This window comes from Eschrichtius robustus, chromosome 3, assembly GCF_028021215.1.
Source record: "Eschrichtius robustus isolate mEscRob2 chromosome 3, mEscRob2.pri, whole genome shotgun sequence".
NCBI lineage: Eukaryota > Metazoa > Chordata > Mammalia > Artiodactyla > Eschrichtiidae > Eschrichtius > Eschrichtius robustus.
Window position 1 is genome coordinate 167,496,111 of NC_090826.1, and position 16,145 is coordinate 167,512,255.

Below are 16,145 nucleotides of genomic sequence, written 5' to 3' on the forward strand. Positions count from 1 at the left end.
CCCACAGGGACCAGAGCTAGGACAGGGCTCCGGTGCCGGGCACAGGCAAAGCCTGGAGGCTCCTTGGGGACAGGGGTTGTGCCCACCTCCCTTCCTCTGGCGACGTTTGCCAGCAAGGCTGGCACGTGGGAATGGTTCCTTCCTGTGCCTTCTGAAGTCTTCCCACGGGCCCCTTAACCCTGCAGCAGTGGAGGGAAGGCTGCTGGGCTCCCTCCGGTCACAGGCCCTGCAGGTGGGGCAGAAGGTGTCTGGAATGGTCCTGCCTTGGGCCCAGCAGAGGGCAGGGGACTCTCAGGGAAGCTGTGGTCCGGGGTGGTGAGTCAAAGGAGGCTGAGGGTTGTAAGTAGGCTGGAGAAGGAAAGGCTGGAGTCACCATCGCCCCAGCAGTTGTACCCCAGCCAGCCTGGTTGTCGCCTAGCCACCCCTGGGCTCCAGGTGATGTGCAATATGGTGGACAAAGGATGCGCTAACCACGTGGGGAATGAGGGCAGTGGGTTTCTTTGGTCACTGTTGGAGGAGGCTCATTTCAGCTAGAGGAGATGGGGGTGCGGCCAGGGAGGGAGGCCTGGACTTACATCGATGGAGCAGCCAAGGAGAGAGCCTTTCTGCAGAGCCTTCTGGATGATCTTGAACAGGTTGGGAGGGGCCTTCCTTAACTCATACCACTCGGCGATGCCTCCGGTGAAGTCCTCGAAGCCCTCAGTGGTGGCACCCCCCGAGAGTGCTTCGTAACACCCATTGATCCTGCAGGAAGGGGACAGACGCCGCTGCCACCTGGTGCTGACACTTCTGCTTTTCCAAGTGCCCCTCCCCCCATGCCTCTTTTGTTGGATGCTCCAGGGACCCTCTGCTCAGTCTTTCCTTGGTTTGTCTCCACCTCGGGGTGCCCACGAGGGCAAGTGACTGTCCCCACAGCTACCACTGCCTGGTACTTTGTGAAGTTTTTGGAAAAATCTCACAGAACCTTAGAGTTGGAAGGACCTCGGTGTTTATCTGGCCCAACCTCCCATATCAATTCTTTCTACATCCTGGCAGGAAAGCGGAGGTCTGCTAAATTGGCTGTTTGGCATTTATAGCTTAAGAGAAAACAATTCAGTAATGAAAGCAGCTTCCCTGGGCTGTGTTAGGAGGGGCTGGTCTCTCCCCATGGCGATGTTGGCGCCCTGTGGCTTCCCTACCTCTACTCTTAGAGCATAAGACTTAGTAGCACCTCAGGCCCCAGATTCTCACAGCTGGGTGTGTGACTCCTGGCCCTCCTCCCTGGCAGGGGCTGGAAGGAACAGAAATCCTCCTGATGCCTGAGAGCCGGTCATTTTCCCGAGGGGAGCCCAGGCAGCAGGGCCAGGACCAGGCCACTCTGGAGCGGGGGGCCGACGTGGGCGTCCCGCTGAGAATGGGCAGTGCTGAGCGCTGGACAAGCTCGGCTCCGGGCAGCCTGGGGGGGGGCGGGGGCCCGGCTGGGAGGGCTAGGGGAAACCAGTTTCACTCAGCGTATTATGTATCGTGGGCAAGTCTGCATCATTTTCCGACCTCTGCGATGGATAGTTTTGCCCACGGGCAGCAACTCTTTGCTGTATTTAGCTGACAAAAATGTAACATGACCTGCCAAGGACGCAGAGGTCCTTCTCAAGGCCAGCACGATCAGTACCATGACTTGTTCCTGTGCATTTGGTTAAAAACGGCAATAGCTGGGTGCGTTATCTCCTAGAATTGAGAGCCCAATTTTGTCCAGAGTAGTCCTTCTGTACAATAGGACTTCTCTTCAGGACAGCCCTTGACTAACTCCCGTGTTGCTTCCCAGAAGGCAGGGCAGCTGGGGGCAGGCTGCCGGGGGACGGGCACAGCGGGCACTTACTTGGCGTAGGCCTTCTCCAGCAGCGCGCTCCAGAACTCGCTGCCCTCTGCCGAGTGCACGAAGAGCAGCTCCCCGTCCTTGGTGGGCAGCCTGTCGTCCACCACCACCTCCACCCACTCGCCGTACTGCCAGAACTGCAGGACGAGGAGGTGGTGGCAGCGTGCGGGTCGCGAGCCTCAGCCACGGCTGCCTCCTCCCTGCCCGGCCCCTCGGCGCCGCTTCCCCAAGCCCGTCGCATCCCGGAGGAGACGCTCCCTCTGGTCCTCCTCCTGCAGGTACAGCCTCGCCGAGAAGCGAGCGCAGAGGCACCTGCCCTTCCCTCCCAGGCCACACCTGCCCCTCCGGCACTCTGCCCTGTGCCTTATGCCTTTAAAAATACTATTTCTCCTTTACCGGCATAAAAGGAGGACAGTGAGCAGTGCCTTCACATCAGACCCCAAATAATCAACTTTCTTAACAAAATGTGGGAATTACTTCCTGAGTACCCTGCCCTACCGCCCTCCTCCCCATCGCTGCCCTTACAGGGCCCCAGGGCGGCGACCGGCCAGGCAGCTTCCTGCTGTCTCTCAGTGTCCTTCATAGAAGAGTACTGTGCCTGGCCCCCAGCACCTGCTCCTAGCCCTCAGGACCCGTTCAGGAGAAGCTCGAGCCAACCCTTAAGTTACCTGGAAGTGGAAGATCCCCGCGTAGTTCTCCTGGAAGCTCTGGTCCAAGGGGACGACTCGAGCCAGGATTTCTTCATTCAAGGTGAGGGAGGCAATGGCTGCCAGCAGCCAGCAGTCACCTGTGAACACGGTGTAAGGAGCTCTCATCAGAGAGGTCGCGGTGCCGGGAGGACGTTAAACCTCTTGTTCCCACCTCTGGCACTTGAGGCCTAAGGCAAGCCCGGCACAGGTGTTCCCCCCGGTCCTCACATGAGGGGTATGGAGGAGGGCTGGGGGGATGCGTTGAGGGAATGCTGAGGGAGAAATGTTTTCGCTGTGATAGTTGAGATGGGAGAATTCATTCCCTGAAGGACGCAGAACCCTGTGATGGCTGGACTGTGTCCTCACAGCCGGCTCTGTGCCTGGTCCACCGAAGGTGCATGGCAGCGAGCCTGTGTGGAGTGAGGACTCCAATTCAGCAGCAGAGGCTTCTGACAACACAGGGCGTAAAGGTGGGCGAGTCTGAGGAAGAGGAAGAAGACACCGGCAGGCAGCCCCACGGACACAAATGCAAGAGCCCGAGTCTGAGAAGGCACCCTGGGCTATCTCCCTGAGGACGGGCGAGGAACATCTCTGGGCGGGTGTGTGGGTACCACACGTGGGAGTCAAGGATGGGGACAGTCAGATGGTTGGCTGTCTGGCAGTCTGGCTTCCCCTTAGCCTCGGTGCCCTCCTCTGTGACACGTGAGTAACTGGGAGGCGTGACGAGAGCATGTGTGTAAAGCACACACCCGTTTCAGGTGGTCAGAAGCAAGCTGGTAGCAGGGAGGGGTCATGTTTGCCACGAGATAAAAGGCCCGACTGATGGGGGTGTTCTGGGACGAGGATGAGGAAGTTTACTCCATTCTTAAGGAATGTGCACTTTCCTACAATTTCCCATGACAAGAATAGGAAATAGCCTCAGATGAGTTTGATTTCTGTGGCTGGGTTTATTTTTATTAATTGGCAGGTCTATTAAAAGTGTTACTGAAGGACTTCCCTGGTGGTGCAGTGGTTAAGAATCTGCCTGCCAATGCAGGGGACACGGGTTCGGGCCCCGGTCTAGGAAGATCCCACATGCTGCGGAGCAACTAAGCCCATGCGCCACAACTACTGAGCCTGTGCTCTAGAGCCCGTGAACCACAACTACTGAGCCTGTGTGCCACAACTACTGGAGCCCGTGCTCTGCAACAAGAGAAGCCACTGCAATGAGAAGCCTGCACACCGCAACAAAGAGTAGCCCCCGCTCGCTGCAACTAGAGAAAGCCTGTGCGCAGCAACGAAGACCCAATGCAGTCAAAAATAAATAAATAAAAATAAATAAATAAAATTTTTAAAAAATGTCAACTCTTTTTAAAAAGTGTTACTGAAATTCACCGCAATCTTTGAATTCTGTGGACTAGTTGGTGTCCTGAGAGTTGCTGAACCGGCTGAACTGCTAACACTTAGCAATGATGGGGGAACAGCTCTGAGGCCTCTAGGTGCTCACGCTGGCCCTGTGGGAAGTGGAGGCACACCCCTCCCTAACCAGCCAGTCGGTAGCCAAAGGAAGTTAAATCCCTTTGCTCCTTAGGTTGGGCGGCCGCTGTGGGTTCACCACAGTTTTCCACTCGGCGGCCATCTCTTCCCTCCTGGCGCCACCAGTGACCCTCTGGGAAGCAAGTCTCCTTGCCTCCTCCCTGCCTGAGAGGTTTGGGTAGCGCTGGCCCTGCCCCCAGTTCCAGAGGTGGATCTGCAGCAAGCTAGGCTGCACATTCTCTGGCTTCAATGGTTCGCTTGGGGAAGGTTCCGTTATCCAGCCAGAGCCAGGGAGGTATGAGGAGACCACTCCTGGGGCTTCAGAGAGAGTGGACAGGTGCCCTCTTCTACTGCATTGGCTCTACAATGAGGTACAGTCTACTGCTGAAGCCATCTTGCAGCCAACTCAGAGGAAGAGGGGCTGAGAGCTGGAGAGAGAGAAACCATGTCCTGGTGTCATCACTTGAGTCCCTGTATCAAGCTGTACCTGAAGCCACACCTGCCTTGGACTTCTCAGTTACAAGAACAGATCATGTCCCTATTTCCTGACCCATTAGCCAGGGCTACCAGTTCCTGCCTCTTGACTGCTAGGGGAGCTTGGGCAGTAGCCATTACTGATGAGGCCTTCCTATGTGCCAGCCACTGTTCTAGGAACTGCAGTTTCATCATTTCATTTATTTCTCACAACAGCTCTATGAGGATGGTGCTATGACCATCTCCATGTTAGAGCTGAGGATGGCAAGGCTTGGGAGGTTAAGTGCACTGCCAACAGTAAAACACGACAAGGAAGAGTTTAAAAGGTGTGGTGTTTGTCAGATGTCAGAGACAACCTTTTGGGTCAACTAGATCTTTATATAAACCAAACTAGAGACTCTTTGACACACTGAGAATAGGAGCTTGCAGAGAAACTTGGCAGTGAGGGTTTTAAGCACTGGCCCTGGGGAAGGAGCCCCTGGTTGGTGAGGATGGAAATCTAGGTAGAGGAGCTTTTCCCGGCTTGATTCCATACGCTGCCTTGTAGGAACCAGACCGTCATTGAAACAGATGACATTCAGGCCTTTTCTGAGCACCCGCCCCTCTCTCACTTAGACCTTGTCATACTGTCTGTCCTGGAGGATGGCTACACCAAGTGACAGCTGCTCTTCGAGTCATGAGCTCCTCCTTTTCAATCTATTCCCCTTCCTCCAACTTCAGATCTTCTCCTGACTTTAGTCCTTCTTTGAGAACCTGGAGATGCCTGTGATTCTTATTTTTCTTGAGGTTATTTGAGATTTTCTAGGAATCTTGGAAAATGACTTGGGTCTGTCAATACATGGAGGCAGACAGGCTTGTGGATAAAGTGGGCCCAAGTGTAGGAACTTCAGCGACATTTGTCCTGAAACCAGTTATTCCCATGGTTCCTCTAGCTCTTCTGTCAAATCCTCAGAAGAGCTGCCCAGTCTGTCTGACTCTGGGGGGGGGGGCCATCTTAACGCCCTCCTGGTTCTGTTTCCCGTGGTACCAGGAGTCGATGCCTTTCCCTTGTGCGTGTGTGTAGGCATCACACGAGTGTGTGTCTGCAGGACCTGTCGATTGTTTTTTAGTGTTGGAGGTCACAGCTGACTGTGCTGCTATTCGTGGGACAGTGACTGAATTCATAGTGATGCCTTTTCCTTTTTCTTTTTGTGGGTCATACATCTAGGTCAGTGCTGACTGTACACGTGTCTCAGATTACCGCTCACCACCAGACCTGGACGTTCTTGCGACATCCCAGAAATCAGTGGCCACGTTTCATGGCTCCCTGTTTTTTTCCTTCATGTCCCAGAAGTATTTTTCCTGGTCACCCCGGGAGGAGCAAGGCCTCATCTCCCCCTGCCCTTCAGAGAGGATTGCTTTCTTCATCCCTTCCTATTCCAATCTAACATGTTTCCTCTGAAAGGATTCATAATCCTAGAATGTCTCCTAGACGACAGAACTGTACCTTTTAGAGATTAAGTTACAAAAAAAAAGGGAATTCCCTGGTGGTCCAGTGGTTAGGACTCTGCGCTTTCACTGCTGGGGCCCAGGTTCAATCCCTGGTCAGAGAATTATGATCCCGCGAGCCGCACAGTGTGGCCAAAAAAAAAAAAAAAAAAAAACAGAGAGAGATTAAGTTTCTTGAGGTCACAGGTCCTGGAAAGGGCAGACAGGGACAGGAATCTAGACTCTTCACTTCTGGTCTGTGCTCCTTCCACCAGAAGGAATGAAAGAAATAACAAGTAGGGGCTTCCCTGGTGGCACAGTGGTTGAGAGTCTGCCTGCCAATGCAGGGGACACGGGTTCGAGCCCTGGTCTGGGAGGATCCCACATGCCGCGGAGCAACGGTGCCCGTGAGCCACAGCTACTGAGGCTGTGCGTCTGGAGCCTGTGCTCCGCAACAAGAGAGGCCACGACAGTGAGAGGCCCGCGCACCGTGATGAAGAGTGGCCCCCGCTCGCCGCAACTAGAGAAAGCCCTCGCACAGAAACGAAGACCCAACACAGCCAAAAAATAAATAAATAAATAAACAGAAATAACAAGTAGTTAACATTGTATATAATACTCTGCAATTTACAAAGAACATGGTCCACATTTTATTTGATACTTACAGAAATCTTATGAGATGATTATCCTAATTATTATCACCTTTTTTGGATGAAGCTCAGGAAGTCTATGTTCTACACAGTTAGCAGGTCTTACATGTAAATCCTCTGAATCCAAATCCTGGGTTTTGTTTAAAAACCATACCCTGCTGAAGATTTCCTTTGGTTAAGAGTATCTGATTCTTCTAACTAGGGAAAGACTCCACTTCTAACTAGGAAAATCCAACTGCAATTCAAATTTAAAACTAAGGGGTAACGAGCTGGCAGCTTCCTGAAATCCTACATTGTATCTTAATACCCCAATATCCTTGGCTCAGAAATATTAAAACATATCACCCATTCACTGCAATGCAATTCCTTACAGCAACAGGACGATGGCCTGTCATTGCACAGCCAAGACCCTGGCACTAAGATCACAGCACAAGCAAGAAGCAACAAGAGTTAGATGCATTTTACAGTCAAAGGTTCAAAGTTTTTTTATCGGGTCTCCAAATTCTGGAGTTGAGGGAGACTTAGAGCCACTTAGAAGAACATCTTGATTTCTAATAAGGTGGAAGCACTTGAAATCCTATTTTATTATTCTGATTTCTTAACTTTCTCCCTCACCCCATGCAGCAAAATATTTTTAACTAAGTTGGGAAGCTCCCTTATGTAGAGCCCATTTTTAAAGTTTATTTAATATCTGTTCATATAAGCTTTCTCAGTAACAAGATCTGAAGACAACGGTTATCGTAGTTTACATTCACGGAGACTTACTGTGTGCCAGGCCCTGTGCTAAAATGCTTTACATGCATTGCAAACAACAACAACAAAATGTTGCCTGTCATTCCAGGAAACAACAATGTTGCGGCCATCAAGCCATCAGCCACGGTAGCCACCCAAACAGGGCACCCTGAGGGGATTCAGGATGGAGAAAAACTGGTCCTAGATAGTTAAGATGCATATCTAGGGAATAATTTCAATGAGCCCAGACTCTTGGATCTTCCCATACATAGAAAAACACTAAAATCATTAACTTGAGATGTCTGTTTTTTTGTGATTAGCGGTGATCTTTTGATGTCCACTACATTATTTTTTTCAGTAAAAACTCCTACATATCCTGCTCCTCCCTTACCTCTTTGGAACAGTCCCTCAGAGCTACCTGAGAGGCTGTCTCCCAGGCTATAGTCCTCAGTTAGGTCCCCGAATAAAACATAACTCGCGACTTTTAGGTTGTGCGTTTTTTTCAGTCGAAAGTATCATGACGTTATCTCATTTCCTCGCCACAAAACAATCTGGGGTAGGTGGGTACTATTACCACCCTCTGTAAGGAGATCGGGTGGCTCACCCCAAGGTCTCAGCTGATGAGTGGCTGTCAGATCTGTCTGAGCAAAGCACATGCTTTTAATGTATAATCTGAACAGTCTCCTTTACAAGTAGGTGTCAATGTCTAATTCACCCAGTTCACAAAACATGGTCTTGGGGGCTTCTGTCCTTGAGAGGTGACTCCATTATGTTTCAGTGTTTGGGCTGCACAGTGTTTTCTCTCTAGCTTCCTGCTCGCTCTGCCTGGATGGCCACGTCCGCCTGAGGGTTTTCTCCCCACGTGGAAACCCGTTCTACACCCTCATTAGCTGTAGCCTCACACAGTGCCACTCCTTCGGGCTGAGGGTTCTCCCTATCAAGGTCACAATCTACTCTCCCTAAAATGATTTATGAAAACCCGTCTCCTCTGGGTAATCCCATGGTGATCTGCTTCTGTAGAGGTGACCTGGTTGGAGAAGTCACTGGAGTCTCCTCCTGGCACAGCCTGTCTGGGTCAGTCACATCCTGGTCTGGATAAAACCAGGCCAGGGACTTCCCTGGTGGCGCAGTGGTTAAGAATCCACCTGCCAATGCAGGGAACATGGGTTCAAGCCCTGGTCCGGGAAGATCCCACATGCCGCGGAGCAACTAAGCCCATGCGCCACAGCTACTGAGCCCGTGCACCACAACTACTGAAGCCCGCGTGCCTAGAGCCTGTGCTCCGCATCAAGAGAAGCCACCACAATGAGAAGCCTGCGCACCACAATGAAGGGTAGCCCCCGCTCGCCGCAACTAGAGAAACCCTGCACGCAGCAACGAAGATCCAATGCAGCCAAAAATATATATAAATAAATAAATTTATTAAAACAACAACAACAACAACAACAACAAAACCAGGCCAGCTGGTACGGGCCAGGCAAGACAACCCGTTGACCTCTGGGGCTCCAGACCACTTGTGGTGCAAACTGGTTTGAGAGGGTGCCTGCCAGTCACCAAGGCCTCTCCTGGAATGTTGCCACATGGATGGGGCTTGAAAAAGAAAGATCCGGTGTGTAGTTTTCTACGGGTGTTTAAATTATGTATCTATAAGGGACTCTGGACTTGAGCAAATATTTCTTCCTCGTGCTCATTTGTTTGTCTGTTTGGCTCTGCTCTCCAGTCACACAAGAAGATATTTTGGCAGAGGTGAGGGTGGCCGCCCAGACCGCTCAGGGGATGTGTCACTGAACAGTGCACCACAAAACTCCTGCCTTCCCTTCCTGGTGGGTTTTCCAGTTGTTACATGATTTTAGCCTTCCTGCCCAGATACAAAGTCCTTTTAGAAGGGGCAGAAGGAGGCGATAACCTTCTGATCTTTATTTACTCCATTTATCTCAGAGCAGACACAACTGTCTTGGGGGCCTGAGTGCCAGACTGCGTGAGCTGGAGGTGAGGATGGGTACCTTCTGGTTGCCTCCCCACATCCAGCCTACACCCTTTTCCATCCTGCCCTCTGCCCCAGAGCTGACCTCAGTGGATGAAATTGTGGGCTCCCGGGGCCTCTGGCTGCTGGGAGGGTTTGGCCAGCGGGGAGCCCTAAAGACCAGAGGGAGGGAGGAAAGTGAGATTAGTGTATTTCTTCCCTGGCTCCTTCTTTGTGAGCTTGGCTTGAGCTATGTCCCTTGGCTGCAGGCACTGTTCCTTCAAGGTGGCATCTGTACACGACCCAGTTCTAGAATCCTGACAACTGCCTCCGACTCACATCAGGGCTCTCTTCTGGGAGGGATGGTTATGCTTCCTCATTTGATTACAGAGGCTTCCAGCCACGCTGTTTATGTCCAACAGTGTTCAAGACTTCTCTGACTAGTGTGGTTCACCCTTATAGCTAACTCCAAGGACACCACCCTGCCTGGAGAGGCGTAGACAATCATTTACTCCATTTAAAAGGTGGCCCGCATTCTTGGCTAAAAAGATTCATCATCATAAAATTGGCACTTCCTCTTAAGTCAGTCTATAAATTTAACGCAGTCCCAATAAAAATAGCAAGAGGATTTTTTAAAAATTGGAACTTAGCTGATCCTAAAATTTACAAGGAAAAAGTAAACATAAAGCCTAGCCAGAAAAAAATCTAAAGGGAGTGGAGTCTAGCTCTATTAGCTGTTAAAACACATATAGAGCTACAATATTTAAAATAGTACAGAACTTGTGCAAGAGCATACAGAGATTCATAAATGGCACAAAATAGAAAGTCCAGAAATAGTTCCAAACATAGGAATTTAGTAAAGATAAATTATTCACAACTGGAATTGGAACTGAGTAGCCATCTAGAAAAAAATCAAGTTATAGCTCATCTTGTCATGGGGATAAATTCTAAATGGAATAATATTTACATAAACATAACATTATATATCTTAACAATGTACTTTATATTATTTATATGTTATATATAAATATGATAAATCTAGCCATTTGTATTATTTACATATTTATTGTTTATGTATTTATATGATATATTATATTTTAATATGTTCACATTATAAATATATTTATAAATCTATATATCCTAGAAGAGACAATGGGAGAATTCTATTATAATCTTAGAGTGGTGATAGGCTATCAAATTGTAACCTAGAAGCCATAAAAATTTTAAATGATAAACTTTACATTAAAGTAAAAAAAATTTGCATGGTAAAAAAAAATCACAATAAGCAAGGTCAAACTAAAAATTAATAGGGAAAAATATGTTATTCAGATCCCAGACCACAAGTGATATATAAATCTTCCTAGTATTTAAAAGGAAGAAAATGAAAGCTCAATAGAAAAATGGGCAAAGATATAAACAGTTAATGGAAAAAGGAAAAATTAATGTCTCTTACACATATTAAAAGGCATTTATCCTCACTCATCATAAAAGAAACATAAAATAAAACTATACTAAGACACCATTTTTCACCTTTCGGATTGCAAAGGTCAAAGCATGATCATTTGGAGAGGCGTGGGGGAATGTACACGCTCAATCCCGACAAAGGCAATTTGAGGATATCGTCAATATGCTCCAGCAATTCCACATGTAGTAATCTTCCTACAGACATACTCATGTGTGAAAATAATGTACGTGTAAGGTTATTTATTGCAGCATTGGTTGCAACAGAAAAGACTAAAGGTAAATGTTCATCCATAGAGAACAGGTGAAACAAACTATGTTCCCTCTACGACAATATTCTGCGCAGCCCTAAAAAAAAACGAAGATGCTTTCTGTTGATACGGAATAATCTCCAAGATGTGTTAAGTGAAACAAAGCAAGGTACAGAACAGCAACAACAACAAGGGGGAAATAGAAATAAAGAAAAAATGGGCGAACATAGTATTGGCTCCCCTTTTGTAATTCATATCTTCACAATCTGAAGTTATTTTTGGATGATTTATTATATAGAACATGTGCCTTCTATGTGCTTAAATTGTAGTTTTATTACCAGAAACTCTAGTTTATTGCCTTTATTGCCTAGTTTATTATCTAACCAATAGATAATTGGTTATGTCAGTATTTGCAGTAAAAAAAAAAGTAGCTCCATATCAAGTCTTCTAAATGAAAATGATTATTTTTTGGTAAAGTCTTCCATAATAACTGGTCTCTAGTCAGTAAGAACAAACAACCAATCAAGTCACTTATTCCTGTGTCCCCTAAAGTGTGTTCTGTAGAAACTAGTTCCTTGGGGTTAACAGATGTTCCTTGAGAAATGGGTTCTGTGGTCAAGTAAGTTGGGGAAATGCAAAGCTAACCAGGTCAAGTGTGGAGACATCTCAGAACCTTTCAATAATTACACACTGTGACCTTCCCAAGGGTAAGGGGAGTTGGGTATAATATGAATGTTACCCAAATTTATTTGACCCTGGAACCCTTGCTGTTGACATCTCACACAGGCAGGGACCATGGAGCTCACTGGAGCCGCTGGCTCACCCTGGGAGGTTCTCCAGGAGCTGGGCTGCTCAGAACCAGATCTCCCCCGGGGGCCCAGTGAGCAGCTGTCAGGCATCAACACTAGCTGCAGGGCCCACCTCTAGTGGCTGAGGTCCTTCTGACAGCACCCATGTTCTTTCTCCTCTCTCCAGGTTTTGACATCCTCTTCTTTCTGGATTGTCTATACTTTATTTATTAATTTAATTTAATTTATTTTTGGCTGCTTTGGGTCTTCGTTGCTGTGCGCGGGCTTTCTCTAGTTGCGGCGAGCGGCGGCTACTCTTCGTTGCGGTGCGTGGGCTTCTCATTGCGGTGGCTTCTCTCGTTGCGAAGCGCGGGCTCTAGGCGCGCGGGTTTCAGTAGTTGTGGCACACAGGCTTCAGTAGTTGTGCCTCATGGGCTCTAGAGCGGAGGCTCAGTAGTTATGGCGCACAGGCTTACTTGCTTTGCGGCATGTGGGATCTTCCCGGACCGGGGATCGAACCCGTGTCCCCTGCATTGGCAGGAGGATTCTTTTTTTTTTTTTTTTTTAAATGGGATAACACTCTGCATATTATTTCATCACCTCCTTTTTTTTTAACTTTAGGGACATCTTGGACATCAGTTTAAATCAAGACATTCTTTTTTTTTTTTTAAAAATTTTATTTATTTATTTATTTATTTATTTATGGCTGTGTTGGGTCTTCGTTTCTGCGCGAGGGCTTTCTCCAGCTGCGGCAAGCGGGGGCCACTCTTCATCGCGGTGCGCGGGCCTCTCACTATCGCGGCCTCTCTTGTTGCGGAGCACAGGCTCCAGACGCGCAGGCTCAGTAACTGTGGCTCACGGGCCCAGTTGCTCCGCGGCATGTGGGATCCTCCCAGACCGGGCTCGAACCCGTGTCCCTGGCAGGCGGATTCTTAGCCACTGTGCCACCAGGGAAGTCCTGTCTATAGAATTGATTATTTTTCTTTATAATATATGGTTTCATTGTATGCCTTTTCTTGGGGGGGGTTTAGGCCAAAAAAATTTCTGAGGAATGAGGCGAGGCCTATCTAAACACTTAACACCTTCTGACTCACCACCTCTCATCTGCCTTTCTCATTCTGGAAGCCTGATACCTGCCTCGGTCTGTCCAGAGCCCTGCACACAAGCAGGGACAGGTATCAGAGCTAGGTCACTAGAGGTCCTTGACCACCCTGGCTCCCTGCTACATTTCCTTTCAGCAGGTGGCTGCTGGCCCCGTCCATCACTGAGGCAGACAGGGCCCTGCCCAGAGGTTCCTGAACCACCCCGAAGGCCTGCCCGCAGGCTCGACAGGCTGACCACTCCCACATCCGGGCTCCCCCCACACCCAGCTAAGCTTCTGCCCCTCCTTTCTGTCCTGGGAGACACTCAGCCAGTACAGGCCTGTGAGGCTGGGGAGGGAGGCTGGGGGATCTTCTGCCCTGCTGCCTATCCTAGAAGCCCACCTGGGTGCCCCTCCCTACAGGAGCCCACTGCCCCCTTCCTCTGCACATCTGCACCACGTGCAGACGAAACTCCCGGGACAGAACAGTCCTCACCCTGCACTGAGGTGGGACCTCGAACGCAAGTACTGAGGGAAAGGGACCCGTGCATTTACATGCCCTAACGTGAAAATGACTGAGAGCAGGTTAGTGGGGAAAAGGGAGAGGCAGGGTTCTGGGAGTCTGGAGCGGGGCTAGGGGTGGAGCAAATAAAAAGCACGAGAGGGGCTTCCCTGGTGGCGCAGTGGTTGAGAATCTGCCTGCCAATGCAGGGGACACGGGTTCGAGCCCTGGTCTGGGAAGATACCACATGCCGCGGAGCAACTGGGCCCGTGAGCCACAACTACTGAGCCTGCGCGTCTGGAGCCTGTGCTCCGCAGCAAGAGAGGCCGCGGCAGTGAGAGGCCCGCGCACCGCGATGAAGAGTGGCCCCCGCTCGCCGCAACTAGAGAAAGCCCTCGCACAGAAACAAAGACCCAACACAGCCATAAATTAAATAAATAAATAAAAATAAATAAATAAACAGGAGCTGTTGTTTAAAAAAAAAAAAAAAAAAGCACGAGAGAAAGGAAACCAGCCGAGGCTGGGGCGGGGGCAGTCCAGACCTCACGCCAGACCTGCCCCTAGAACTTGGACTTAGGTGGGAGCAGAGGTTCCCTGCCCTCCCCAGTGGGGACCTCTGGATCCCTATAAAAGGCGTGTCTCTCTGGAGGCTGTGTTCCTGCCCGTTCCCTTAAAGAACTGCCCTCACTGGTTCCTCATCTTGCTTCACACCGCGTTCTCTCACCTTCCCGTGCACCTTTCTGCCTCCTGGCACCAGGAGGCCCCTGCACCAACTCCACCCTCTCGGGGTTCCTCAGATGCTGGCTCTCGGCTGCCCTGTCAGTCCCCTTTGGCCGGGTTCGTTCCTCCAGCCCAGGCCCTAGGGATCACCCTTCCTGCACAACCCCCTCTACAAGTCCACTCCACGTTGTCCTGGGGCTCTCTCTGCCAGCACTGAGCTAGGAGGAGGTGCACAAGCCCGCTGCAGGGTGCCTGCCCACTGGGAGCGCTGGCCCGCTGGGTGAGAACTGGGTGCTGTCAGCCTGGGTGCTGATGGGTCCCAAGTAAGGCTGCGGCTGGGCTGATGTGCTGACCCACCACGGAGGTTAGAGGGGGAGGAGTGCCTTGGCTGGCCTTCCCAGATCCCAGGCACAGGGCAGGGGCTCCACAGGCACCCATAGCCCCGCGGGGCCTCCAGGTGATCCCCGAACCAGAAGGGAAAGACCCCCTGGATAGAGCTAGGAGGACTGACCTGGATTTGAATCCTGATCCTGCCACTTAAGATTGTGTGATCTTGGACACATTTCTTAATTTCTCTGAGCCCATGTTTTCTCAGCTGTGGAAGGGGGATAATATACACATATCCTCAAAGGGTTGTTAGGATCAGATGAAAAAGGGAAACTGGGGGTCCTGGATGGGCTTCAGAGATCTGGAACCCGAAAACACTGTGTGCACATTTTGCATGTCTGCAAATATATGCATTTTCTAGGGAGGAGTCAGGTTTCCCTCCCACTCACACCCCCAAAATTAACAAACAACAGAGCCAGAACATGGAGTTCAAATTCCGGCTCTGACTCAGGGCAAACTACTTTGTGCTCATTTCCTCATATATACAATGGGTTTGATAGGAAATGGCCTCACAGAGTTGAGAATTAAATGGGAGAAAAAAAGTCAAGCATTTAGAACACTGTCTCTGAGGGTTTGCTCTTTTTATCTTCTAAGTTTATAAGGGAGAAAACTGAGGCCCAGAAGAGGTGAAGTCTCGACTGAGGATGAGTTACGCCCTGTTTCGGAAAGGGTGACAGCTCAGGATGTGGGGGCGGGTAGGTGGCAAGGAGGAGGGGGTGAGATGGGGGAGGAATGTGACCTGCTGAGTGCATTTGGGGCCTGTCTCATCATCCTGAGCCCCTGCCAAATCTTCAGAAGCAAGCAGGGGGAAGGGGGGACGGTAAATAAAGGTAAAGGATGCGCACTGACGAGGATGTAGACACGAACGCATTTACTCAAAACCCAAGAATGGCCCCTGCAGTGATGGAGCCCCTCACCTTCACCCCTGCCCGTGCCTCACCTGGGACTGTGGCCATTGCCCCCTACGCCCAGCCCCACCCCAGCGCAGGACCAGGGGCCCGATACCCGCCCCCTGGGCTGAGTATGGCTTCGCGGACTCTTCTCTGCTCTGTCCCCTCACAGAAGACAAGGCAAGAGGTTCCTTTAACAACCAAACTGCCTCCCCCGTGTCTGCAGTTTGCTACTCACTTTCTCTCCCTGCATGCCTTTCCCATGGGTTTTCGCACAAAATTTTACTGTTTTTGTGCCTACGGCAGAAGAGTATTCATGCATTAATTTTGAATTTATTCACTTGTTCAATGACTATTTAGTGTGGCTCTCTCTGGCCCACCCTTGGGCACCTGCTGAGATCGCTTAAGCCACTTTTCTCAAGGGACCTCAGGAATCCCCTCCTAGTTCAGACCTCCCGCTCCCCTTCTAATTTGCTTGGGAAAAGAAGGCTTGAGTAGGATCTTGGCTCATTCGTTAAGCACAGCTGCCTCACCCTCCTGGACTCGGGCACCCAGGCTATCTGGATAAAGGTTCAACTGTCCCCAGCTGGGCTGCCCTTGTCCGGCTCCTCTGCGGCCTCGCTGTGACCGTGACCATGTACACACAGGCTTCCCTCCACTGCACACACTTGGCAAGCCCAGATCCCCACCCTCTGAGCACACAGCACCCATGGGCGGACCTCA

General features: G+C 50.2%; 1 protein-coding gene across 1 annotated transcript in view; it reads right to left on the minus strand.

Moving 5' to 3' along the window:
* The window catches only part of CAPN2 (calpain 2), a 55,274-nt gene that overhangs the window by 22,354 nt on the left and 16,775 nt on the right, over nt 1-16,145 (minus strand). Inside the window, exons 3-5 of the mRNA XM_068541775.1 lie at nt 2,521-2,639; nt 1,856-1,989; nt 576-744 (exon numbers count right to left, since the gene is read on the minus strand). Coding sequence (XP_068397876.1) covers nt 576-744; nt 1,856-1,989; nt 2,521-2,639 — 422 coding nt within the window. The remainder of the gene's footprint in view (nt 1-575; nt 745-1,855; nt 1,990-2,520; nt 2,640-16,145) is intronic.